We start from the raw sequence: 27,569 nt of genomic DNA on the forward strand, positions 1-27,569 counted from the left end.
CTGTCCGGCTGCAACTTTACTGTTTTGGTTCACTCTCAGCGCTCTCATAGCATCGTTTTGGGCTGCAGCAGGCAGCTGTTTTCAGAGAAAAAGCTGTAAAAAGCCACTGTACACTACCTGCTCAGCACCAAACAGTAAAACAGACCCAGTTAGCTGTAGACTAGCTGGTGAACATAGTGGAGCATTTAGCAGCTAAAGAGCCAGATATTTCTCTCAGGAGTTGGTAGAGAGCAAAAACAGAGCTAAAAGAGAGTGAATATTGGACTTATATTCACTAGGTGGACAGAAACACGACTCCAAATGAATGATAATGTTGCTCCATAACTGCTGGTCCTTATTTCACCATTTGTGTTATTTATTAAACTGATTTTGTGTCTCTTTAGAACCTGAAACCCAAAAGACACTAATGGAGCTGAAGGTGCCTGTTGTGGGGAACGAACAGTGTAAAAAGGAAGTTACACCCACAGACATCACAGACAACATGATCTGCGCCGGGTTAAATGCTGAAAAGAAGGGCTTCTGTGAGGTGATCATTTTACCACCTGTGCTTCCATCAGATTTCCCCTCCTGCAAAGATTCTTTCTCCTGACCCACTCCTGAATTTTTCTCTCTTCAAAGGGGGACTTTGGGGGTCCGATGGTGTTAAAGACAGGAAGTCCAGAAAGTCACTGGGTCCAGGCTGGAGTCATGACCTTTAGAAAAGATTGTTCAACTTCTAAACTTCCAGGAGTCTCTGCCAGAGTGTCCAAGTATGAGTCCTGGATCAAAAGTCACATTACCGGCAGCCAGCCAGGCTTCATCAAATTCACGTCCACTGACCTCTCTAAGGGTAATTCATGTCTGTTAACTACAGTCATGTGTTTTTCTGTCATGATGACCATGCTTTGCGAAGTATCTAACAGATTTTTAACCTGAAATTTGAAAGCTTTGAGATTACACATTTTTCCACACTGCGTGACAGTTTCAGATCTATTCTGTATCAGCTTGTTCCGCCTCTTCATTGAGGATAAATGATCTTTACACTGAGAGAAATATTCAAACCAAAGGCTCCATGCTTTTTATGGCTGCACTATTCTAATAGAACAGAAATATTCCAGATGTTTGTGCATCATTTTGTACAAATTTTCCCCAAGTCAGCTTGACATGTTTGGTATCTTTTTTTGGATCTCTGCTAGAATTAAAAATAAAGTTCTGTGGATTTGAAGGATGTTTAATGTTTAAAATGATGGATCATCTTCTGCAGTCTTTCTTAAATAATCTATCATTGTCTGCCTTTTGCCTTTTAGCATTAAATTCCCTCTTTGTGTTTCCTCGGACTGTGTTTCCCTGTTGTGCTGCGGTGGAAGTATAGTAACAAAAAGAGGGACTTTGGCACTAAAAAGACTGTAACGTTGAAAGATATCTACTTGATTTGACTCATTTGGACGCTGAAGCTTCATATTAGCTTCAGATAAACTTTTAAATACATTTTTGCACAGAAGGAGGACTGTGGATTTTGTCCTCCATCACTTCCATTGTAAGAGCATTATGAAGGGATCTTCTAATTGTCAGTATGAACAGGAGGAATAATTACAGCAAGAAAAACAGGTTTCACTGTTCATTTGGGCTCCTGACTGTTGGTTTAAGACTCACTTGAAAATTTGTGAACCTGTCCTTTAGGAGAATAAGTAGAAGTAAAGAAACACCGAGATTAATATTGAAATGAGATTGTAGTTTCACCTCTTGTTATCTTGAGAGCCTCCCAGCAGACTCCCAGGATCATAATCTTTAACCCACAGTTGAAGGTTATAATAAAGCAAACAGAAACCACAGTGGTAATTCAGGGAGGGCCGAGCATTGCTCACTCTGTGTTTTTATCTTCCGTCTCTCTGTAGAGTGCGGTAAGGCTGAGCGCAACACCAGGATTGTTGGAGGACAGGCGGCCCCTGCAGGTAACTGGCCCTGGCAGGCCAGTGTGCAAAAGAATAACGTCCACACCTGCGGAGGATCCCTCATTAACAAGAAATGGGTGCTGACGTCTGCTAAATGTGCTGGGTGAGCAGTTAGACTAGAGCTGTGATGGAAACATGCCATGGTTGAGACCCCTCCAAGGGGTCGCAGGATGAATCTAAGGGGTCTTGAAGGGTCTCTCTTTCCCGTCCTGATTAACAGTTCAGGAAAGAAGAAAAATTATGTTCTGCTGCTCAAATTTAGATACCTTTTTTCTAGCTTTTTCTTGTGAAATTCTGAGGAGTTTTACTTCATAAGTTTCTTCATCTTTGGTTGAATTAAGGGTTGCAAGCAGACAATGCTTCATTTTGAGGGGTCACCAGCCAAAAAGGATAGGACTGACTGCTCTAAATGACAAAAGGGGCACTCTACCAAGAGTTTGAGCTGCATTTTAAGGTTTGGTTTGGTTAAATTTGTGTTTCTTGGAAAAAAACTAATTTATAATACAGAGTTCAATACCTTACTTAACTGAAAATAGACACATTTTTCTGCTAAATCATGTATTTTAAATAATATGCACCTTAACTTATTTGTTTATTTGTCCCCTACAACTAACAAGTTGTGTCCATTAATGATTAAATACTGCCCTCAAATTAATAGCAATATCATCTTAATTCCATTTGTCTATATTCCCTCTACCTGTGGAGTTAAAACAGTTTAATAAAATTTACAATTTTTAGTACAATCTTGGACTGAGATTCAGGGATAAACCTCATGTTTTGGCTGTTAAACACAATGTTGTGTTATTTCTCTCAGACATACAGTATATACTGCGATAAAAGATTATTTTGCTGTAAAAAAACCCAAAACAAAACAAAAACTTTGATGATACTGCAGATGTCTTTTGGAAAATCAGCTTGTCTTCTGGCAACTGGTGCAAAGAACATGGGCCACATGTACAAATTATTCATTTTGTGTAATTTGAGGGTAGGACTCAGTAAATTGAGATTGATTTTAATTTGAGAATATAAATTTCTAACTTGTGGGAATTATATCTCCTTGTTGCGACATGGTCTTACATGGATTTGCATCTGCTTGACTGAAGTGGTCTCAACTGCAGTTCTGCTTCTCATGTCTTTGCACTTTTTTATTTCTCTTTTGATCCTCAGCACCAGCACAACGGGTTTGACTGTGGTCCTCGGTCTCCAGACTCAAGGGAGTACTGACACCAATAAGGTGTCTAGAGAGGTCTCTAATATCATCAAACATCCCAAGTACAACTCTGCGTCTAAGGACAACGACATCGCCCTCCTGGAGCTCAAATCAATAGTTACTCTCAATGAGTACATTCAGCCAGTGTGCCTGGCAGCCTCAGACAGCACTTTCAGCAACGGCGTGAACACCTGGATCACTGGCTGGAGCAATAGTAAGTCATATAGCAACTTTATTTATTTATTGATTTATTTTCACAGATAGCACCACTACAATGGTGGCAAGAGCGGCATTTTCTCAGATTCATAAAGCTTCTCAATGAGCGAGAAAAACTACCTGTAACTTGCAGTTTGTATTAATATTTTTATCACAATCTGCATATGACAATACTATCACACCCCACTTTACAAAAGTATTATAGTATTAAAGTTCTGATGATGACGTCAGATGAAAGATCATTAAAATCAAAAGGGTTCATGTATCAGAGGAGCATTAATGTGCTTCAGTGGCAGCTGGTGACTCAAAAAATTGGGGAGGACAGGAGGAAAACCAACATGGAATCTTACAACAAACCGCATCAAACTATATCATTGTCCCAACAATGAAATCGGAGGGGTGGGGGGCAATTTTATATGCCAGTAAAACAACTTGCTTTTAAAGACAAAAACCCCAGAGTGGTGTAAAGGCTGCTTATTTAAATACATTTAGCATATACATATTGTTTCTAAACAAAGAAGAGCTCATTTTAGCCGTGGACTGGTTCAGATGTGTGATTTTACCAACAAAGTGAAATTCAAATTTATAGTATTGTTCTATTGTGACAACAGATTGATGTTTTCATCAAAAACAGACAAGATATCACATGATTTACATGTTTCCTATGTATTTTCTTAGTACACAGAAATATATAAAGTACCACAAAGTTTATAATGTGATACAGGAACAGATCAGTGCTGAATACAAGAAAGACTGAACACTAAAAACATTCACAGATCTAAATTTGTAGGTTCGCGTCAGAAAGTATTAATGCATGTATCAAATACATGACTTACACACTTTCATCTATGTGCACCACATACAAAATATAGTCTACAAAGCTGACATGTTAACACTTATTATTCTAGTTACTTTAACCTTATTACTCAATATAGACTCAGCTTAAAAACCAATTGAAGAAACTGTCACAACAAGCAGCCAGACCTCCTGCACACTCATTCACTAATCACACAACATCAACAGGTGACTGAACAACCACTCAATTAAAACCGGGATCAATTCCACATGAATGAGTGAGTCCAGACAGCTCACTGTAACTTCAACAAGCAAACTACCTACTGCACATTATATATATATCTCTGCTGCATTCTTCTTAAGGAGATAAATTCACACAACAGCTACACAGAGAGACATTTAACCATCAGAGATGAAATTAGCAACCAAAGAGACAGAGAGAAAGAAGCTGTATCTGACTCACATTATCTGACGTCTTCTTCTTTCTTTCATGGAGATGAAGTATTCATGCCATAACATCCATTTGTAGCTGTTTGTCATCTTGTTTGTTAGTTAACAGAACTTTGTAGTTGCTGGTTAACCAGTCTGATATCATTAGCAACAATGAAAAACAAGCTAACTCCCTGTTGTTTCTCTGGTTGCTTCTCTCTCCAGCCTCCCTGGCAGCTAACGGAAGCAGCTATCTACTGCTTCATTAAGAAGTGAAGTGTAATTTATCTATATCTTACCCGTCTCCTTCTCTTACCAGTTCGTCACATTCACGTACATTACAGTCAGAGGCGGCACTGGTTACAGTGGTAGAGAAGTGAAGATGAAATCTGGAAACTATCATTGGACCATCATGATGTCAATATTGCATCCTGGTTGTTGATTGGTTAGGGAGGACGTCCTGCCTTGGAGCGTCATTTTATGTGTCTTGGCCAATCATAGATTAGCATGAAAAAAAGTGAAGTACATTAAATTGATGTAGGAGATCCCGCCCTGCAGAGGATAGCAGGAGCCCGTCCTCCTCTGCTCCCCACCACCACTTCACACACACTGCTCTTTCTCCTCCTGCCCTGCAGGTTTCACTGTTGAAGCATTTTAATCAGAATTTCAATAATGGATTTTTTCCAAAGAAGAGAGAAAAAATATTTTATGAATAATACTGAGATTTGTTAATGGTTTATTTCAACCAAATATTCTTTTTTATATTTTGATCTCCCTCTTGCCTCTCAAAAAATAGAGGAGGAGCAACCTCCTCTGCCTCTATGGACCAGCCTCCACTGATGTGCTCAGTAAATTTCATTGTAAACAGCTGGCTAAACTTTACTAGGTTCTGAAATAAAATTTGAAATTTTGGCGTGATTGTGGCACAAGAGGAAAGGTCGAAGGTCACCAGAAACATTATGATGAGACAGACAGACAGGTTGACTGACATCAGTAACCGTAAAGATCCCTTCCAGACATGTTTTAGAAGATATAACAATAATCAGCTTTGTATAATTTGTGTTTAACATGGTTTTCCCACAAAAAGTATATTTACCTTGTGAGAACGTCTTGAAATGACATCTCCTCCTCCCTCACTGTAAAATACAGAATCTATCACTATGCAAATACTTTTCTTTTCAAAAGTTTTTCTCCTGGACACAAGATGTCTCCTACTTCACTGTAAGGTACATTCATACTGTTTGTGCACTGGAGGCTTCAAGTTTCCACATCACACTTGTGTAAGTTGCAACTGGACAACAACTGGCTCCTCTCGGCTTTATGGAGCTTTATAGTGAGTTTCAGCTCATTGATTATCTGTCCGGCTGCAACTTTACTGTTTTGGTTCACTCTCAGCGCTCTCATAGCATCGTTTTGGGCTGCAGCAGGCAGCTGTTTTCAGAGAAAAAGCTGTAAAAAGCCACTGTACACTACCTGCTCAGCACCAAACAGTAAAACAGACCCAGTTAGCTGTAGACTAGCTGGTGAACATAGTGGAGCATTTAGCAGCTAAAGAGCCAGATATTTCTCTCAGGAGTTGGTAGAGAGCAAAAACAGAGCTAAAAGAGAGTGAATATTGGACTTATATTCACTAGGTGGACAGAAACACGACTCCAAATGAATGATAATGTTGCTCCATAACTGCTGGTCCTTATTTCACCATTTGTGTTATTTATTAAACTGATTTTGTGTCTCTTTAGAACCTGAAACCCAAACAACACTAATGGAGCTGAAGGTGCCTGTTGTGGGGAACGAACAGTGTAAAAAGGAAGTTACAGGCACAGGCATCACAGACAACATGATCTGCACCGGGTTAAGTGCTGAAAAGAAGGGCTTCTGTGAGGTGATCATTTTACCACCTGTGCTTCCATCAGATTTCCCCTCCTGCAAAGATTCTTTCTCCTGACTCACTCCTGAATTTTTCTCTCCTCAAAGGGGGACATTGGGGGTCCGATGGTGTTAAAGACAGAAAGTCACTGGGTCCAGGCTGGAGTCATGACCTTTGGAAAAGATTGTCCAAATCCTAAACTTCCAGGAGTCTCTGCCAGAGTGTCCAAGTATGAGTCCTGGATCAAAACTCAAGTTACCGGCAGCCAGCCAGGCTTCATCAAATTCACGTCCACTGACCTCTCTAAGGGTAATTCATGTCTGTTAACTACAGTCATGTGTTTTTCTGTCATGATGACCATGATTTGCGAAGTATCTAACAGATTTTTAACCTGAAATTTGAAAGCTTTGAGATTACACATTTTTCCACACTGCGTGACAGTTTCAGATCTATTCTGTATCAGCTTGTTCCACCTCTTCATTGAGGATAAATGATCTTTACACTGAGAGAAATGTTCAAACCAAAGGCTCCATGCTTTTTATGGCTGCACTATTCTAACAGAACAGAAATATTCCAGATGTTTGTGCATCATTTTGTACAAATTTTCCCCAAGTCAGCTTGACATGTTTGGTATCTTTTTTTGGATCTCTACTAGAATTAAAAATAAAGTTCTGTGAATTTGAAGGATGTTTAATGTTTAAAATGATGGATCATCTTCTGCAGTCTTTCTTAAATAATCTATCATTGTCTGCCTTTTGCCTTTTAGCATTAAATTCCCTCTTTGTGTTTCCTCGGACAGTGTTTCCCTGTTGTGCTGCGGTGGAAGTATAGTAACAAAAAGAGGGACTTTGGTACTAAAAAGACTGTAACGTTGAAAGATATCTACTTGATTTGACTCATTTGGATGCTGAAGCTTCATATTAGCTTCAGATAAACTTTTAATTACATTTTTGCACAGAAGGAGGACTGTGGATTTTGTCCTCCATCACTTCCATTGTAAGAGCATTATGAAGGGATCTTCTAATTGTCAGTATGAACAGGAGGAATAATTACAGCAAGAAAAACAGGTTTCACACATTTGGGCTCCTGACTGTTGGTTTAAGACACACTTGAAAATTTGTGAACCTGTCCTTTAGGAGAACAAGTAGAAGTAAAGAAACACCGAGATTAATATTGAAATGAGATTGTAGTTTCACCTCTTGTTATCTTGAGAGCCTCCCAGCAGACTCCCAGGATCATAATCTTTAACCCACAGTTGAAGGTTATAATAAAGCAAACAGAAACCACAGTGGTAATTCAGGGAGGGCCGAGCATTGCTCACTCTGTGTTTTTATTGTCTGTCTCTGTAGTGTGTGGTCAGCCTAAGCTCAACACCAGGATTGTTGGAGGACAGGCGGCCCCTGCAGGTAACTGGCCCTGGCAGGCCAGTGTGCAAAAAACTAAGAAACACATCTGTGGAGGATCCCTCATTAACAAAGAATGGGTGCTGACGGCTGCTAACTGCTTCTCAAGGTGAGCAGTTAGACTAGAGCTGTGATGGAAAACAACATGCCATGGTTGAGACCCCTCCAAGGGGTCGCTGGATGAATCTAAGGGGTCTTGAAGGGTCTCTCTTTCCCGTCCTGATTAACAGTTCAGGAAAGAAGAAAAATTATGTTCTGCTGCTCAAATTTAGATACCTTTTTTCTAGCTTTTTCTTGTGAAATTCTGAGGAGTTTTACTTCGTCATTTTCTTCATCTTTGGTTGAATTAAGGGTTGCAAGCAGACAACGCTTCATTTTGAGGGGTCACCAGCCAAAAAGGATAGGATTGACTGCTCTAAATGACAAAAGGGGCACTCTACCAAGAGTTTGAGCTGCATTTTAGGGTTTGGTTTGGTTAAATTTTTGTTTCTTGGAAAAAAACTAATTTAAAATACAGAGTTCAATACCTTACTTAACTGAAAATAGACACATTTTTCTGCTAAATTATGTATTTTAAATAATATGCACCTGAACTTATTTGTTTATTTGTCCCCTACAACTAACAAGTTGTGTCCATTAATGATTAAATACTGCCCTCAAATTAATAGCAATATCATCTTAATTCCATTTGTCTTTGTTCCCTCTACCTGTGGAGTTAAAACAGTTTAATACAATTTACATTTATTTACATTTACAATTTTAGTACAATCTTGGACTGAGATTCAGGGATAAACCTCATGCTTTGGCTGTTAAACACAATGTTCTATTATTTGTCGTAGACATACTACAGAACCCCTAAAGTCCCAAAAGGTGATAATTTTTTTATCTTGTGCACACAATATATTATCTTGTGAGTACAAATTGATTATCTTGTGGGAACAGGTTAATATCCGTACAGTAAAGGCATAATATGCCTATGCTTTGAAGACCATGGAGGTAAGTTGAATATATAGCTTTTAATAATTTGTTGATTTCTCAAGTATGTTAGAAACATGGCGGCGTTCATTGCTTTATTTGAATAGTCAATTTGCTATGTTTTTAACGGAGCCCCTAAAGTCCCAAAAGGTGGAATTTTTTCATCTTGTGTGCAAAGATTAATATCATGTTGGAAAAAATTATTTTCTTGTGTGCACAAGATAAAGAATACCACCTTTTGGGACATTAGGGGCTCCATAACAAAGTGTACTGCGATAAGATTATTTTGCTGTAAAAAAAACAAAAAAAAAAACAAAAAAAACTTTGATGATACTGCAGATGTCTTTTGGAAAATCAGCTTGTCTTCTGGCAACTGGTGCAAAGAACATGGGCCACATGTACAAATTATTCATTTTGTGTAATTCGAGGGTAGGACAATTGAGATTTATTTTAATTTGAGGATATAAATTTCTAACTTGTGGGAATTTTATCTCCTTGTTGGGACATGGTCTTAAATGGATTTGCATCTGCTTGACTGAAGTGGTCTCGACTGCAGTTCTGCTTCTCATGTCTTTGCACTGTTTTATTTCTTATTTGATCTTCAGCACCAGCACAGACGGTTTGACTGTGGTCCTCGGTCGCCAGAATCAAGAGGGGACCAACTCCAATGAGGAGTCTCGAGATGTCACTAAGATCATCAAACATCCCAAGTACAACTCTGAGTCTAAGGACAACGACATCGCCCTCCTGAAGCTCTCCTCACCGGTTACTTTCAATGACTACATTCTGCCAGTGTGCCTGGCAGCCTCAGACAGCACTTTCAACAACGGCATTAACACCTGGATCACTGGCTGGGGCGAGATCGGATCTGGAAGTGGGTCATATAGCAACTTTATTTATTTATTCATTTATTTTCACAGATAGCGCCACTACAATGATGGCAAGAGCGGCATTTTCTCAGATTCATAAATGTATCTCTGTGAGCGGCAAAACCTTCCTGTAACTTGCAGTTTGTAGTAATATTTTTATCACAATCCCACATTACAAAAGTATTATAATATTAAAGTTCTGATGATGACGTCAGATGAAAGATCATTAAAATCAAAAGGGTTCATGTATCAGAGGAGCATTAATGTGCTCAGTAAATTTCATTGTACACTGCCGACTAGACTTTACTAGATTTTGAAATAAAATTTTAAATTTGTGGCACAAGAGGAAAGGACAGAGGTCACCAAAAACATTATGATTATGATGAGACAGACAGACAGGTTGACTGATATCAGTAACTTTAAAGATCCCTTCCAGACATGTTTTAGAAGATATAACAATAATCAGCTTTGAATAATATGTATTTGACATGGTTTTTCCATGAAACGATCATTTACCTTGGTAGACAGTCTTGAAATGACATCTTCTCCCTCACCGTAAAACATAGAATCTATGAATATGCAATTATTTTCTTTTCAAAAGTTTTCCTGCTGGACACAAGATGTCTCCTACTTCACTGTAAGGTACATGCTTACTGTATGTGCACTGGAGGCTTCAAGTTTCCACATCACACTTTTGTAAGTTGCATACTGGACTACGACTGGCTCCTCTCAGCTTTATGGAGCTTTGATTTCAGCTCATTGTTTAGCTATCTGGCTACAAGTTTACTATTTTGGTTCATTCTTAGTGCTGTCATAGCGTCATTTCGGCTGCAGTAGGCAGCTGTTTTCAGAGAAAAAGCTCCAAAAAGCCACTGTACACTACCTGCTCAGCACCAAATGGCAAACAGACACAGTTAGCTGCAGACTAGCTGGTGAACATAGTGGAGCACTTAGTAAATTAGGAGCCAGATATTTCCCTCAGGAGTTGGTAGAGATTAGAAACAGAGTTAAAAGAGAGTGAACATTGGACTTACCTCACCAGGTGGACAGAAACACAACTCCAAATGAATGATAACGTTGCTCCATAACTGCTGGATGTGGAAATAAGCAAACATATCAACTTAAAAGCTGATGATATGTCAGTGATGAGTTCACTACTTGTTTCTGCTGAAAACTAGTGGATAAAAGATGTGATATGAGTCCTTACTCCACCATATGTGCTGTTTGTTTAACTGATTTTGTGTCTCTTTAGAACCTCTTCCTTCCCCACAAAAACTAATGGAGGTGGAGGTGCCTGTTGTGGGGAACAAACAGTGTAACTGTGATTATGGAGCGGGCAAAATCACAGACAACATGATCTGCGCCGGGTTACGTGCCGGAGGGAAGGACTTCTGTCAGGTGATCATTTTACCACCTGTGCTTCCCTCAGATTTCCCCTCCTACAATGTCTCTTTCTCCTGACCCACTCCTGAATGTTTTTCTCCTCAAAGGGGGACTTTGGCGGTCCAATGGTGTCAAAGACAGGAAATGTCTGGGTCCAGGCTGGAGTCGTGAGCTTTGGAAAAGGTTGTGCACTGCCTAAATTCCCAGGAGTCTACAGCAGAGTGTCCAAGTATGAGTCCTGGATCAAAAGTCAAGTTACCGGCAGCCAGCCAGGCTTCGTCACCTTCAAGTCCACTGGGACTGACAGTGACCTCAGTGTCACCTGTTCTGCCACCAAGCGTGAGTAACTGTCACGTCCAGGCTTTGTGAACGGATCTGACAGATTTTTAACCTTAAATTTGAAAGCTTTGAGATCAGACATTTTTCCACATTGCGTGACAGTTTCAGATCTATTCTGTATCAGCTTGTTCCACCTCTTCATTGAGGATAAATGATCTTTACACTGAGGGAAATACTCAAAACAAAGGCTCCATGCTTTTTATGGTGGCACTATTCTAACAGAACAGAAATATCCCAGATGTTTGTGCATCATTTTGTACAAATTTTCACAGTAGTCATCCTAACATGTTTGGTATCTTTGGAAATGTTTAGATGCTAGAATTTAAAATAAAGGTCTGTGGGCTTGAAGGATGTTTAATTTTTATAATGATGGATATATTTTCTGTGATCGTTTTAAAAAAATCTTTCATTGTCTGCCTTTTGCTTTTCTCTCCAGCTGTCTGCGGTAGCGCCCCAATGAATTCACGTATTTCGGGAGGAAGCTCGGTGGCGACTGCTGGCATGTGGCCGTGGATGGCGAGCCTTCAGAAGAATGGAAAGCATGTGTGTGGTGGGACTCTAGTGGCTGCGGACTCAGTGCTGAGCAACGCCAACTGCTTCTCAAGGTGAGCCTTATATATCAAGTTAGAAAATATTGACAGACGGACTAACACATCGTTGGTTTTTAAGTTCTTCTCAGTCCTAATTGAGTTGATTTTACCTCCCACAGTTCACCTACAGCATCTGAATGGACTGTGGTCTTGGGTCGTTTGAAACAGAATGGAGTCAACTCCTTTGAGGTGAAAGTGAAAGTGGAAAAAATCACCCTAAGCACCCTGACCGGGTCTAATGTGGCAGTGCTGCATCTGGCAGCCCGGCCCACCCTGTCCAAGTACATCCAGCCCATCTGTCTGGACAATGGAAAGACCTTCACTGTGGGCTCTAAATGCTGGGCTGCTGGCTGGAACTCTGGGCGTGGAGGGGGTGAGTCCTTCACATATAGACAGACACAATGTTAGCTCTCTTTATCATGTAAAACACTTCAGACATTGCACGCTGGTAAATCTGGTTGTTTCGCGTCATCATTTTCCAATTTTCTTATTTTTCCCCAACTCTAGATGAACAAGCTCTGCAGGAGTTCCAGACCTCCGTGGTAAACTGTGGGACCGCAGCAACCAGTGACAACATTTGTACTGGATCTTTTACACTGGAGCAGGTGAATAATGACAGATCAATATATACCATTTGTTGGTACAGTATGTCTCTCTATTTCATGAAGGTATTTGATGAATCAGATCGAGTCCTGCATCTCCTAGGAAAGAGCATCTATCTCCTCTTAGTAGGATAGATTCATCTCTGTGATGCCTAAGAACAGACGAGAAACACAGCAGAACTGGAGTGAAGAACCCAGTCTCAGTTTTTTTTATCCATCTACTCCGTTAATGCGCAGCTGTGATGCTATTCCTTATAAAAATGTGTCAGAGGGCGGGCGGGCGGCCAGCTTAGGGGCAGCATCCAGTAAACAGTGGTACTCAGATTCGGCTCCCTCTGCAGCCAAACCTTCCATAAACAGAAGATTGGCCCATGGGGGGACCAATATCAGAAGGGCCAAGCCGACGGAGTGGTCAGTGAACGCATCACTGTCACCTGCCTCAACACAGTGTTTGATGTTATGTCAGTGTGTCTGTTTCACTCTGTATTTCCCACGAAAATAACCAGAGGGGAGCGAAACAGACATGATGTCTCCTCGTTCACAGTAACGTTACACAGTTCAATAGTAGAGCTTAAGTCTCAAACTTTTTCAAGTTTCATTTAAGAAGCTGGAATTTTGGGCATTTTTTCTGAAAAATGACTCAGAGAGATTCATTGATCACCTGATTGATTAATTGACTAATTGTTTCAGTTCTTAATAGTTTAAATTTTGGTCTAAAGGTGGCACTAGAGGGAAGCTTATGCAGTGTTCAAAATGGAAATGAAATGGCTTATCTGAATTTCCTTTTTTTTAATATATGAATTTTTCATTTATATTTGAAAAATATTCATATCATTCATATCACTGTTGTCACAAGCAGTGCAGAAATAACTTAACACCTAAAAAATATTTTGAAGGAAACAGTTTGACATTTCTGGAAAAATGCCTCACTTTCTTGCTGAGATTTTAATGAGATCAACATTACTCTCATGTCTGTACAGTAAATATGAAGCTACATGCAGCATACGGTTAGCCTAGCTTAGCACAAACACTGGAAACAGGGGGAACAGCTAGCCTAGCTCTGTCCTGTAAACAACAGCATAAATTAACTTTAAAAATTATATTGTGATACTGATCTTATGTTTGCTGATTTCACCAAGACAGATTTGCAGCAAGAAAAACAGAGGCAAATATTATTTTTTTGCAGTTTCACGAAATGCTGTGACTGAATGTCCACTCCAGTTATTTTTGAAGCTACGTGTTGGACTTGAACTTGTCTTGTCTTTTCTGGTTGTTCAGGGTGATTCTGGGGGTCCGTTGATGTGTCAAGTAGACAACTCTTGGTACCAGGCAGCCGTGTTGTCAGTCAAGAAAAACACCGCCAGTCAAATGCGAGCAGATCCGGTGATGGTCTTCACCAAACTGAGCCGCTATCAGAACTTCCTGGCTCAGACTGTGGGAGATTTCTTATCTCCAGCCTCCAGCGGGGGCTCACCTACTCTCTTCTTCCATCTTCTTGTCTTCTCTGTGTTCCTCCACCTCACCTTATAGGAACCTACCTTTACCTCTAAATAGGTTTACATGATGTGAAGGGTACAAATGAATGTAAACATGAGAGACAATATAGGCTTAAAGCTGCATTAAAACAACACTACCAGTTCACTTCTCTACTCTATTCCAACAATAAAACATGACTTGTGTTGTTCAGGTTGGACACACTTCTATAATTTGGTTATGGTTATCACCTTTTTTTTCTTTTTTTTTAAGAGATTCTGGATGCTAACTACTTTCAGTCTAAATGAAGGGTATAATATGGGTGTAAAATGAAGAATTATTTAAGTTGCACTTTGACATATTTTTAATAGTTTTTGGACAACAACGGAGATCTACAGCACGGGAATAAGATATATCAGGCTTTGGATACACATTTAATGCTTGTTAGTTAAATAGTAAAAAAAAAGGTACATGGTGCATATATATAGCAATTTTATCTGTTCATTGTTGGTAACTTTCATGTTTATACCACATTCATGTTTGTTTCATTTCCTTTCATTTCTTTATTTTCACATATAAACATTTTTAAAAGTTATATAATTTGCCAGGGAATGTGAAGGAGAATTTCCTAAAAATCTTCTAGGGGCTAGAAAAGTGGCATTCTCCAGACAGCATATTAGAGGAAATAATTACAGCAATATGGAATAGACAATTTGAATCCATCTATCAATAAGTTTAGACATAGTAAAAAAAAACAAAAAAAAACGGGGACATAGACATAGTTTAGCACAACACTTGATAACTGTAATGAATACGTATACCTTTATGTTATAGTTTGGTCTTATGTTATACTGCCTTATAGTCAAAAGCTTATTTTAAGACTTAATGATCTCTGCTTTCTGTATTCTGGATATTGCAATAAATCTCTGAAAGACAACTTGCTCTGTTTGAATTCATCTTAAATTTCCACCACTATTTTTAATTTTTTGCTCCAGGAGGTGACTTTGCCCAGCCAACTTCAGCTTTCCTACAGCAACAGTAGTGGATATGTTATGTCGACCTTTTGGTATAATAGCCACATAATGTGACACAAGACCCTGCTGTTAAATTCTTATGGCTATGTCATTTTAATTTCCCTACCAGGGATAAATACTGTTACTTAAATGAATTTATCTTTAGATAATCAAGCGTTTATGGTACTCTTTTTTTATATTATTCCAAGATATTTTTTTTATGTGTTACCTCAAGATTAATAGTAGGCACTAATTGTGAAAACTCACAATGAGGTGGATTATTTAGAGTAACTGTTTCTGTAAAGGCACGTTGCTTTTATGTATTTCCAAATGTGTTTTTAATGCTCCATGCACCACAAACAAATATTTTCACCTACATTGTATTTGGATGGCAGAGGATGTTTCAGAGGTGAATATCTCAAAAAAATATATATATCCATCACACAGCCATTTAAGATTTAAGATGACAAATTTATTTTCCAGGTTACAATGACAGAGTGACAAAATGCAAATGTAATTTCCTTGTTTTACAAATACATATACATATATTTGAACAAAAAAAAAAAAAAATTGGTTTGGTAACAGCTCGTAGGGCTCACTGGGTGGTAAAGGGCAGTGGGAGGTGGATGGTACCAATAATTTCGATTCACTTGGGATCCCAGACACAATCCTCCTCCAAACCACTCGGCACCATTCCACAACTTGGAGATACACAGGAAGTGACGTACACCTCGCCGTATCTGGGGTTGTGCCAGTTCTTCTGACGTGGGTGGCCCTGATAATTGATGGTGATCACTCTCCCCATGTTGACCGACACTTAAATGACGACTTTGTCAGACTCAGGGTGACCAATGGGATAGTGACTAGCTCTCTCCAAATCTCTGCTCTCATACTTTCTACCATCAACTGGTGCTGAGAGGCCCAGTCGACCTACCTCCTCAGGCACAGTAAGGTTATCAATCCACTGGGCCATGTTGGTCTCAGTATTACTGTAGGAAAGAGATTTATAAGTGTAACGACTTCAGAAGGATTCCATGCAAAGAAACTTATCATCACTGCAAATAAAAATACAGGAATGAAAGAAGACAATTGACATGATTCAAAGACTGATATTTAAGGTTCATTTGAGGTGCTATTCTTCTTGACGATCTGTTTAGCCTAGCTTAGCACAAAAACTGGAACAAGCAGAGGAAAGTTCTCAGAGAGATAACGTCAGCATACTAACATGCTCACAATATCAATGCTAACATGCTGATATTTAACAGGTAGTTTAGTGTGTTTGCATGGTAGTATTTGCTAATTAGCACCAAACACAAAGTGCTTTTCCTCTGGCATCACCATGAGGTTGACATTTTTGGTTTTTAGTGAAATGTCTCAACAAGTAATGAATGGATTGCTACAAAATTTCATGGTGTCCAGACGATGAATCATAAAGATGCCTGATCTCCTGACTTTTCCTCTAACACCACCATCAGGTCAGATTTCTAATTTTCCCAATACCTTGGTTTATGAAAGCTAAACATAAGCTTATTAACATTGTCACGGTGAGCATGTTAGCATGACAGTGTTATCATGTAACACCAGATTTAAGTGTAGTGTCACAGAGCTGATAGCACGTCTGTAGAGTCTTGGTCTTGTTATTTCAAGATACAGATTAAAATTCAGGTGTTGTGTTTACTGGGCCCAAAAGATTGGTGACCTGTTCAGGAATTTTTTTACTTTATAATCATGTATCTCATGTCAGTATAAAAAAATATTCTTAATTCTCCTGTGGTTACAGTATTTATAGAATGATGACTCTGTATTGTAAAAAGGACTGCTTCACAGTTTTCCACCCGTGACCTTAATTAAAATGTAATTTATAATTATGGAACTGCCACCCTTAGTAAAATATGTCTTCACATTAAGAAATACTTTTCTCGTTGTAATGAAAGTTTTTTATGGAAGTCTTTTCATAATATTAGTTGCTTTTATTGGGAGAAATGTCTCTGATAGAGACACAGAGTGTCTGCCTACCAATAACAACCACATCCTGTTTGCTTAGTAAGAGCAGAATAAGTAAGACTTGAACAAGTCATTCAAATGTTCATGCACATCCTATTTTTAAGAGCATCCTGTTATGATGACTTGTTTTTCTTGTTATTTGAGATAACTTTTCTCATTATAACATTAAAGTTTTCTTGTTATATCGATAAACTGAGCAAATTTGTTTTTTGTTATGGTGGCTACATTACATTGGTATATATAACTGTGTAATCACACTTTAATTAATAGCTTAAGTTCAGAGGAAATCCCTGTTCTGCTGCAGCTCCTCGCTGAGCTTAAACACAATTCAACATGGCAATCATTTAGGTGGCAGAGACCTAGAGAGAGAACTTCTCAACATGATCTACTAATAAAAAGAGGGGTTAAGACCACTCTGTCTATCACAGTATACACAGTACTGTGTAAAGGTTTTAGGCACTAAAAGTAAAGTGAGAATGCTCACAAAAATATTGCTATACATTGTTTTAATTTAACAATTAACTTCTTACAAAGTTGAGTAAACAGCAGAAACCTAAATGACATGAATATTTGCTGTGAGCAGCTTTGCCTTTAAAACGGCAGCAGTTCTCCTCGGTACACTTTAACAGTTTTTCATGGTAACTTGCAGGTAGGTTGTTGTAACCATCCTGGAGAAAAAGTTCTTCTGTGGATTTATTATTTAGGCCATCTCAGGTGCTCCTTCATGAAATCCCAGATTGACTCCATGATGTTGAGATCAGGTCTCTGTGGGGTCCAAACCATGCCATCTGTGCAGGACTCATCATTCTTCTTGTTGCTGAAAATAGTTCCTTATGACTCTAGCTGTATGCTTGGGGTCATTGTCATGTCATGAACAAATCATGAACCATCAGGCAGGTGTCTGATGAACAATCAGACACCTCCCTGATGGTATTGCATAATGGATAAGAATCTAAACATCTAGGGTGCCTAAAACTTTTGCACAGTACTGTATATATTTTTTAAATTTCTGTAAAGACTCAGACTTTTTAGTGAAAAAAGTGTGTTTCACATACCTCTCTCCCATATTGTGTTGGTCCCTGAGTGCAGGCAGATTGTAGATGAATGTTTGCTTAGAAGGGGCCTGTATAAACAGCTTCAGGCTTTGGGAGGAAATGCTGTAACTGTGCATGTGTCTTCTTTAACTTTCGTTGCTCTTCTTGTATTGTTTCATGACTTCCACTTAAACTCAGAATGTGAGCAGGGAATTCCAGGGACTTTCCAGGCCTCCCCAGTTATGTTTTTCCCACAAAAAAAGAAAAAATAATAATGTTGTTCATATACAGTGACAGATGAGCTGCCTAACAGTGGAAATATTTAATCAAAGACATCTCTATCAAGAAGAAATATATTTGACAACTGAAAGCACACACACCAGAATCACATTCTCATCATATTTGCTTAGGTTTTCATTCTGCTGCAGCGGCTGCTTTTCTTTTTTATGACATAAAGCAGCTTGTAAACTTAATTTGGTCCAGGTCATAAAGATGAGGAGGTGTTCGTGAAATTCTCAGATTTCTCCTCTGCTCTTGGATTTTTTGTGCAACAACCCTGTCAAAATCCCCCAACCAATAGAAGGGCAGGTTTAGTGTTGACCAATGAAATGATCCCTGCCTCCTTGCGAGCTTGTTCGCTTTTCTTCTTAGAGCGCCCCGTATGAGCGGGTACTCTTTAACTGGGTTCATCCACTCCCGCCCTCCAGGGCTTTACAAAGTGTACTTCCCTTGCATTATTTATGACTTTTGGAATAAAAGGACGGTTCATTTATACACCAACACCCATGATTTTTACTACAGTAGCTGCATACAGTAGTATAGTAGCCGCATGGCACAGTGCCCGCCTGTTGGTGTGCTGGAGGAGAAAACGATGTCACCTTCATCATAAACGTTTCTATGGTTATGCCCGTGCGAGAAGGTGAGATAGTCGCTTGAACAGTTTTTTATGTGAAAAATTGGCTGGTTAGCAGCTCCTCCATCCGGACTGCTGCTAATGCCGATGTTAGTGAGGAAAATACGCAAAGCAGCTTGCAAGCCAATTAAATCTATATCTACGAAGCAGTGTGAAAGTTAATCAGGGATCCTCTTGAAGAAATTGAACAAAACTAGCTGATGCACAAAAAATCCAAGAGCAGAGGAGAAATCCGAGAGCAGAAGTTTCACGAGTGCGCAGAAGCAGCCTGAGTGCGAGGAGAAGAGCTGAAGCTGGAGCGCAAGAAATCTGTGCAAGCAACATTATATTTGAGTGCAAGCACACAATTTGAGCAGAAACAGAGCAAATCTAAGCACAAGCAGAGGCTATTTGAGAGCGAGGGCAGGGTTTTGAGAGACAAATTACAAAATTTGAACGTGAAATCAATAACTTATGCTCTCAAATTGATATACCACACTCTTGAATAAATATAGGGAAATAGCTCCATAGAGGTGAAGGAGCAAGAGCAGAAGGAACAGCTTTTTTATATAGCATTCAACACAATGCAAGTGAGAAAAAAAAAATCTGGTGATCTATTTTCTAAGTCTGATCTAAATTGTTTTCTCTTCAGTGTTTATGACTTAAGAACATGTTAAACAGGTGGGAAAAAAAGTTTTGTCACGATCAAGTTACTTTTTTTAATCTGTGAAAACAAGTAAAAAAAAAAAGCTTCGGCAGGTATTTCTTTATTCATTTATTAATTAGGATAACGTTTGTGTTTGTTGTTGTAATACTCATTTCGGCCACAAGGGGCTGAAGTGCACCACTACCTCATGTTCTAAACTGGACTAAAAGCATTCATGTCTTCTTGGAAAACAGAAAAAACCAAAAAAGAAAAACAAAAACAAAAAACTGGTGATGGTATGCAGTGGCATTTTTATATGTAAAAAATTGGTGGGGCACCAACTACTTCAACAGGCTACATACCAGGAAAACTACAGTACTCGCTCTTGCTACTGATGTGTTTTTTTAACACGTCATGGGTCCATACATGGCTCCACAAAACACTTTTAATAACAAAGTGGCTTCTAGCAGGTCTCGTACACATATACAGAGGAAGAGAGAGAGAGTGTGTGAGTGAGTGAGTGAGCGAGTAAGTGAGAGAGAGAGAGTGTGTGTGAGTGAGCGAGTGAGTAAGTGAGAGAGAGAGTGTGTGTGTGTGAGTGAGCGAGTGAGTAAGTGAGTGAGAGTGAATGAGTGAGAGAGTGTGTGTGAGTGAGTGAATGAGCGAGAGAGAGACACTTTTGATGTCCTTTAATAAAAACAGAAGCACTTACAACACCACATACAGCTCCTACCCAATGGTCAAAAGCCTAAAATAGACCAACATCCCACCAGTGAACACATGTCCAACAGTCTCAGGTGAATTACAGAAGGAGCAGCCATTCCCCACATTTTTATCTGTTTTTCTATTCCCTGATCTTTTTGTTATCAGGAGCTTGTAAAGCACCCTCCACCTAAACTTTGCCATATTCTGCCCTCTCAGAGCATCCTGCCACTGATGCTCCCTGACATCCTGCAAAGCTCTAAAATTCCTGACCCTCACTGCAGCTGTGTACAACGCCTTCCCCTTCACACCCTCCAAACTCCCCAGGCTCAGAGTAGCAAAGGACATCAGCCCCCCCACCTTCCTCCTGCCATCCTTGAGAAAACCCCCGCACTTCCCTCAGCAGTGACCTTAGGACATCTCCCCTCAGTCGTGCCATGAGTCTTAATGATGTGATGCCGGCCTCCATGGCTAATTGCTGAGGTGTCTTCCACCCTGCACCTTCCACCTTCTCAGATGGTCCACTGTTCTGATGCCTGCCTTCATAGTGCAGCTCCTTAGGTTCTCAGGCTGGACAGCCTCAACCGGAATGAGCGGTTTGTTGAAAATGGGCTCCTCCCACACCCACACTCCTGCCTCCAAACCTTCCCGTGTAGGCCAGAGCAGACGCCAAGCTCTTAGAACCGAGGTGTAGAAGGTGGTAAGTCCTATTAGATTCAGGCCCTTCTGACTCATCAGGAAAAGCTGTCAGTCCAGCCCCTAACCGCCAGCCCTCCTCAGCAGTGCCCGTGCTGTATCCCCCCAGCAGATATCAGCATGGTACAGTAATCTTTGGGCCACCTGGAGTCTAAAGGCAGCCAGCCTGCTCTCAAGGTCCACCAGTCCCTGCCCCGCTCCTGTACAGGCAGATATAGGACTGCAGCTCTAAGCCAGTGATGACCAGACCAGAAAAAAATCCACCAACTTCCTCTGGAGCTCTTGTAGGAGACCAGCAGGAGGGTTTAGTACAGCATGTCTGTGCCATACTGCTGATGCCCCCAGGTTGTTTATAATCAGTTTCCTCTCTCTGTAAGAGACCTTGGGGAGAAGCCATCTCCATTTTTTCAGCTTGGAGACCACCTTAGGAAGAACCTACTCCCAGTTCTTCTTGACCCAGCCCTCCAAGCCCATATAAACCCCTAGCACCTTAATCCCCTCCTGACTCCACTGTAGTCCCCCTGGTAACTGTGGTATTCCACCCTCTCCCCATGGTCCATACAACAGTGCCTCGCTCATCGCCCAGTTAACTTTTGCTGAGCATGCCCTTTCATACATCTCTAGACTCCTCTATAAGGCCTGGATGTCTTGCCTACCACTCACCAAAATTGAGATGTCATCTGCATAAGCTGAGACCACTACAGGGGAGCCCCCCCCCCCAGCTCTATTACCCCCACCCCCTGTAATTTATTACGCACAAGAGCGAGCAGAGGCTCAAAAGCTAAAGTATACAGCAGCCCAGATAGTGGGCACCCCTGACGGATCCCTCGCCCTACTTCTACTGGGACGCTGAGACCCCCTGCTACTTTAACCAAACATGAGGTCCCAGTATACAACATTTTAACCCCTCACACACACCTGCAGCATACAAATCTTTGAAAAAAAATTTGCGGCCCCCTCCTGCATTTCACACACCACTGATGTCATCTGCCCATCAGCTAAACGTACACTATGCATTTGTTTATCTTTCCCCTGTTTCCTCTCCTACCCAAAAAAGAAGGAAGTAGGTGCATCCATTTTCCCCAACATAGAAAACCTGGACCTTACAAGTGCACCGTTTGCCTTTTCCTGGTGACAAACTCCAAATTCCCTACGCAAATCTGATAAACTCTGCTGCAGCCCCATCATGTTTTGTGTCATAAGCTGGTCCTCCAGTGCCTTTATGCTACACTCCAGACTCTGGATAACTTTTTGAGCCTTCCTAGAAGAGAAAGCACTAAATTGCTGACAAAAATGCCTAATGTGGGCTTTGCCAACATCCCACCATAAACTCAGGGAATCAAAGTCCTGCTTCATCTCTCTCCACTCCAACCAAAACTCTTCAAACCTTAAACAAAACGAGGCATCCTGCAATAGCCTGACATTAAACTTCCAATACGGTGACTGCCGTGTACCTGATGCGATGGAAACATACACCTGAACTAAGTGGTGGTCTGAATAATTCACTGGTAGTATGCTGGCCTTCACTAGCCTGTTATTGTGACAGCCATGGTTATACAGACGACCTAGACAGGCTGCACTGACTCTGCCTTCTGCCACTTTCAACCAGGTGAACTGTTTTTTGTCTGGATGTTTTATCATCCAAGCATCCACTAGGTCCTGGCTATAATGTCCCTTAACACTCCTTCTGAAGCCTGATGTGGCTCCCCCTCGCTCCTGTCCATTGAAGGATCAATAGTGCAGTTAAAATCCTCCCCCACCACTAAAAAGTCATCTTGCTCGCACTCTGCTAGCTCCTGCTTCAAGGCCCCAAACAACACTCCCCTCTCCCTGTCTGTATTTGGGCCATAGACATTTACCTCCATGAGCAAGGGGAGGAAAAAACACAGCAATAGCAAAGTCCCAGTACGCCCAGTGAGCCCTTGTGACATGCCAGACCCACCATCCATGTATCTCATGGACTTATGTTCTTCCTCACAGCAGTGGCCCATTTACTAAGCCTATATCACCTCTTTGGTGTCACCCCAGTGCTAAGTTACATTACCACTTTCACAAGCCTAAATTATACAACATGTAGTTCCGACCAAGCAATCTGATTGGTCAACTAGATATTTAGAACGTGCTCAAATCAGCGTGACAGCACACCTAGCGGTGGTCGGATGAAAAAAGCCTCATCACTAAAAATATTACCCCGCCATTCATTAGAACTACAGACCATGACGTCACGCTCACAACAACAGTCATTTCTGGTTAGACGTGGTTGATTTGAATTGCGGAGAACTTGGCAAACTTGTTTTTTTCTGTTGTCATTTTCAGCCATAACTGCAACATTTGAAGCTATATAATTTAACACATTGGTCCGACCTGACATTTCTGATGGCTTTATTTTATGTGTTGTGTTGCTTTGCTAGTGTCTTTGGTTTGTTTTGTTTTGTGGGGGAATCTGCGGTGAAAACCCAGAGCAGAGTTTTGAGTTGTCTTTCTTTTACGTTTGTGAAACTGGATTAAACTGAACTGATTAGGAGTTGTGGGGAAAACAAAATGGACCCTTTACCGGATTGAACTCTGAGACTGTGAGACTAGTTACACACGCACACCCTCACACACAAAACCCGAACACTTCTCCACTATTTATCGTAACGCCAAACGTAACAGCAAAACTTAACCATATCTCAGCTCCTAATCCGGCATCCTCCATCAGCTGTGCCGCTGAGTTGGTGACACGGCACTAATAGCTTAAAAATGTCGGTGAAGTTTGCAGACGTAGTAGCTAAATTTGTCCATGGAAAAAAAATTTTTTTCAGCGGATATCTTAGTTACAACAAGCTTGAGCTAGCAAAGCAGTTTTGTGTTTACATGTGTGGTATTTACTCAGTTTGGGAAATCCCACTATCTCTAGAAAGCATTAGCTCAAGTTGGCTGGCTAACTCAGCAGGGACTAGAAATCATCTCTATTGCTAGGTCGTTACTTAGGGTCATGTGCATCATATTCGGCCTTACTGATATTCCCATGCTTGAATGAAACACAAACATCACACTGATCTTTTCGCGGAATGAATATGGAATAGTTCTCTACATGGAACACATCTGTGAAATATTGTATTCCAACGGCCGTCACTCCAGCAGTTGCAGTTGCCTGTCGATATTCCTGATGTAGTTGGGAGATGGTTGTGCCTGGGTGAAGGAGCTTCTTGTCTTTGTACGTCTCTGTGCTTCTGCAGTAGTGTGAATCAACAGTGGGCAGGTCCCTCAACCAGTCCTTAAGGATATCCTTGACATCAGTTTCAAGCTTTGCATGCTTGCCACTCTTAGGTCCAGATTTAGACGGCAGTGCTGCCGCTTGTTCGTCATGGGCGATGGTGTCATTGTTCAGCCAGTGTGTAATGCTTAATGTTTAAAGTATTGTCTGCTCCATCTGAAACAGAGTTTTGCTGAAACAGAGTCTTGGCCTGGTATGCTGTTTCATCTCTTCAAAGACGGTCTCATTGTCATTTTCAGTGGATGGGGCCTCATGGGTGTCAGAATTGTTGAGTGCATCTCCTACCAAAAAGGAAAAATATTTCAACCTTTGAGGTGAACCGTCACAAATGTGTAACCAATCTGAAAAACATTCATTGCCTTGTGGTCACTTGTATTAAGCTACATCAGGGATTCCCAAAGTGGTGTGCATGCATCCCAAGCGGTGCACAAGCTGCCTTTAGACACTGCATAACAGGCATACTATAATACCGGTCAAATGATGTTATGATTACTAATATTATGTTAAAGTGAGATTTTCATTAAATAAAAACACAGAAGTAAAGAGAATCCTTTGTAATTTTTTAGTTATACACATAATTTCTAGCTGTTAGATTACAATACGGTATTCAAATCTTTCTTAATTAGATCATGTAATGTGGACAAAATGAGACAAAAACTGTAGATGAAATATTGTTTGAAAAGACAGAAAAGAGTTAACAGAAAGCCAATCACTTTCCACTCTTTCCTAAATGCTAGCTTCGTGGACTTAGCTATTTTGCTCACTATAATGCTGACGAAAAAGACTGAATAAAAAGACTAAGTAACTATGCAGTATTTATAGCCTAGCCTATATTATAGTAAACCTCATTACTTACCAATAGGAAGGTGACGATAAAATAGTCACCTTCACTTTCACCTTTAAACTAAAACAAAATGTCGCAGGCCTGAGTCGTTGCTTGGGAGCGTAGTGACCTGAAACAAATGGCTGCTTCACTCGCAAATGCAAGCTACCAAATAAAATAGCGCATGCACTGGTAATTGTTACTCACAAATCCCTGAGTTGAAACATGGGCGAAGGATGGGAACGGGGCGATGCCTGACGAGGGGTGGCTGTTACAGGCTGGCAGGCAACAAAAGTCCAGACGAAGTGATAGCTGAGTGGGAGACATCAACTCTTCCATAGAGTCCAAGGAGTGTTTTCTGGTCCTCTATTAGACGTAACGTTACATGACAGTTTTTCTCAGTCACTTAACTCGTCCTAAAGCTCCTTTACTTCTCCTGCCAAGTGAGCTTTTAACTAATTGACATTAAAGCCCCTGGAAAGGCAAATCCATAATTGGCTATTAATTATGTAATTTGGGATCTAATGTGCATATAATAAACACCTAAAAAGTATGAGAACATAGCCTTTGACATAGCTTATGTAATTCTTTAGAAAGTCTCTCTCCCTTCCCTTGTTACTGGGTTGCAGTTGGGTGGGGCTAAGCTAGGGAATTTATTACATAATAAATATCTGCCCAACTATATTTAAGAGAAAACTGATTGACGTGGCTATCTGGCCAAGCTGACTTCACAACACTTACTCTCATCTCTCCCATGAGAAAACAGTGCACTGCACTTTTCTTTGCTTTTAGCTGGAATGAAAATTCAAATTAGCCTGATGTGTTTTGAAAGTTACTGTGTTAAGCTAACTAGCAGACTTGGGTACACCATCCAAATCTGTTTTAATCACGGAGTGGATATGTAGCTCAAAAGTGTAGCATAGCAATGCTAATGCTAACTCTTTCATGCAAGTGAATGAAAGGTGCTAAAACACAGTTTCAGGTGGTCTAACCTAGTTTGTTAGTTAGTGGATTATCCAAGCTTTCAACCAAGTAGGGTCCATTTGATAGATTTAGTAGTTACTAGCAAAACGTTCAAGCTATGCTAACCGTTTCATGTACGTGAATGGAGAATGCTAAAACGATTAGCATCATACTCTGGGAGGTATAGTTAAATAAAAACACAGTTTTGGGTCTAACCTGTTTTGCTAGTTAGTTGATTAGTCGAGCTTTCTAACCAAGTAGGGTCCATTTGATACGATTTGATTTGAAACGTTTTAGTGAATGAATAGAAAATAAAGTGGTACTTGAGCTGAAAGTGAGCTGTCAAACATGATCTGGACACGCCTACACAGTCCTGAGAAATGGTTTGAGCAGCCAAATGAGCTGTTTTTGAGCTAGGTTTTCTAATAGTTATGAATGTTTATTTTCATTCAGATTTTTGTGGATGCTTAATGACACACTCAACTTTGATATCATATATGCATTTTTATGATTTCAAACCACGTTTCCAGAGGCTTTAACACATACTAGCAACAAACAGTAACAGCTACTACTACAGTGAAATATGTGCTAATATAACTAGCGTGCTAATGCGCTAATCGCGATTAGCATTAGTCTTTTGCACAATACAATCATTTTGAAGCAATACAAAAATACATACACAGAGGTTATTTACCTTCTGCAGGTTGCTATTATGTCCGTTACCCTTGGTAAAACTCTACATCCACCGAAGTGATGAACATTAACAGTCTTCAACAGCGTGTACAATCTTCACACAGCTCCTGTTTGTCGTCTGACTAGCCCGTGGCTTTACTCTGCGGGGTCTCCTCTACATCCCGCCCCCTCATCTTTCCAATTGGCTGGCAAGTTGGTGACAACCAGCGCAATTAACAAAATGTCAAGATGGACAGCTTTAGGCTCTCTGGGGCTAGGTTGTGCAATAAACACGCTACTCTTATGTGTACAGCAAACAAACTACTTGAATTGCAATGAATTTCACCAACACAATGACAAAGATTTATTCATCTGCCTATAGCATATTTTAATTTCACTATGAACTGTATTAAATTTCACTTAACTGGTTTTAATAGAATACTTTTTAAACATTTTAAAGTGATTTATTCATCTCTATTTATTTGCATATTTATTTGTCTAAAATGAAACTTTTTTAGACTGGGCTACAACTATATTCCATGGCTGGTGGGCTCTGAGGCGCTTTAATTCCAGTTTCTCCTCCAAATAAAGGGTTTCAAACCTGTGCTCGAGTATGAAATCCACTTTGTTAATTTTTTCAAGTTAGCTGGCGTTAGCTAAGACAGTCTCCCCTCTTTTTTTGCCGACTGTAAATTCCAAGCTAGTGTTGTAGCCCCACTGCAGCATAATTTGAAATATGAAATGCCGCTTTAGTGGGACTATGGGCTGTCTGCCCCACTTGTC

The 27,569-nt window shown here is 40.2% G+C and overlaps 1 protein-coding gene and 1 long non-coding RNA gene across 3 annotated transcripts; one reads left to right on the forward strand and one right to left on the reverse strand.

The window, feature by feature from the left end:
* Nucleotides 1–30: 30 nt before the first annotated feature.
* Nucleotides 31–17,459, forward strand: LOC137201244 (transmembrane protease serine 9-like). Its single transcript, XM_067616193.1, has 13 exons — nt 31–829; nt 1,875–2,034; nt 3,099–3,355; nt 6,321–6,463; nt 6,556–6,757; nt 7,798–7,960; nt 9,432–9,700; nt 10,948–11,093; nt 11,186–11,417; nt 11,854–12,022; nt 12,127–12,380; nt 12,515–12,612; nt 13,888–17,459. Exons 1-13 carry the CDS (start codon nt 637–639, stop codon nt 14,137–14,139), a joined length of 2,538 nt encoding a protein of 845 aa, XP_067472294.1. The 5' UTR covers nt 31–636; the 3' UTR covers nt 14,140–17,459.
* LOC137201258 (uncharacterized) lies at nt 15,546–27,047 on the reverse strand. 2 transcript variants are annotated; one of them, XR_010932150.1, is made up of 4 exons: nt 26,809–27,047; nt 25,359–25,517; nt 18,155–24,609; nt 15,546–16,084 (listed from the first exon to the last, which is right to left on the reverse strand). It is a non-coding gene; the product is annotated as an uncharacterized lncRNA (long non-coding RNA). The 2 variants fall into 2 exon arrangements; XR_010932151.1 differs by having other exon boundaries at nt 18,155–18,365; nt 26,809–27,040.
* Between the last annotated feature and the right edge of the window lie 522 nt (nt 27,048–27,569).

The sequence above is a fragment of the Thunnus thynnus genome, chromosome 17 (genome assembly GCF_963924715.1).
Source record: "Thunnus thynnus chromosome 17, fThuThy2.1, whole genome shotgun sequence".
NCBI classification, from domain to species: Eukaryota; Metazoa; Chordata; class Actinopteri; order Scombriformes; family Scombridae; genus Thunnus; species Thunnus thynnus.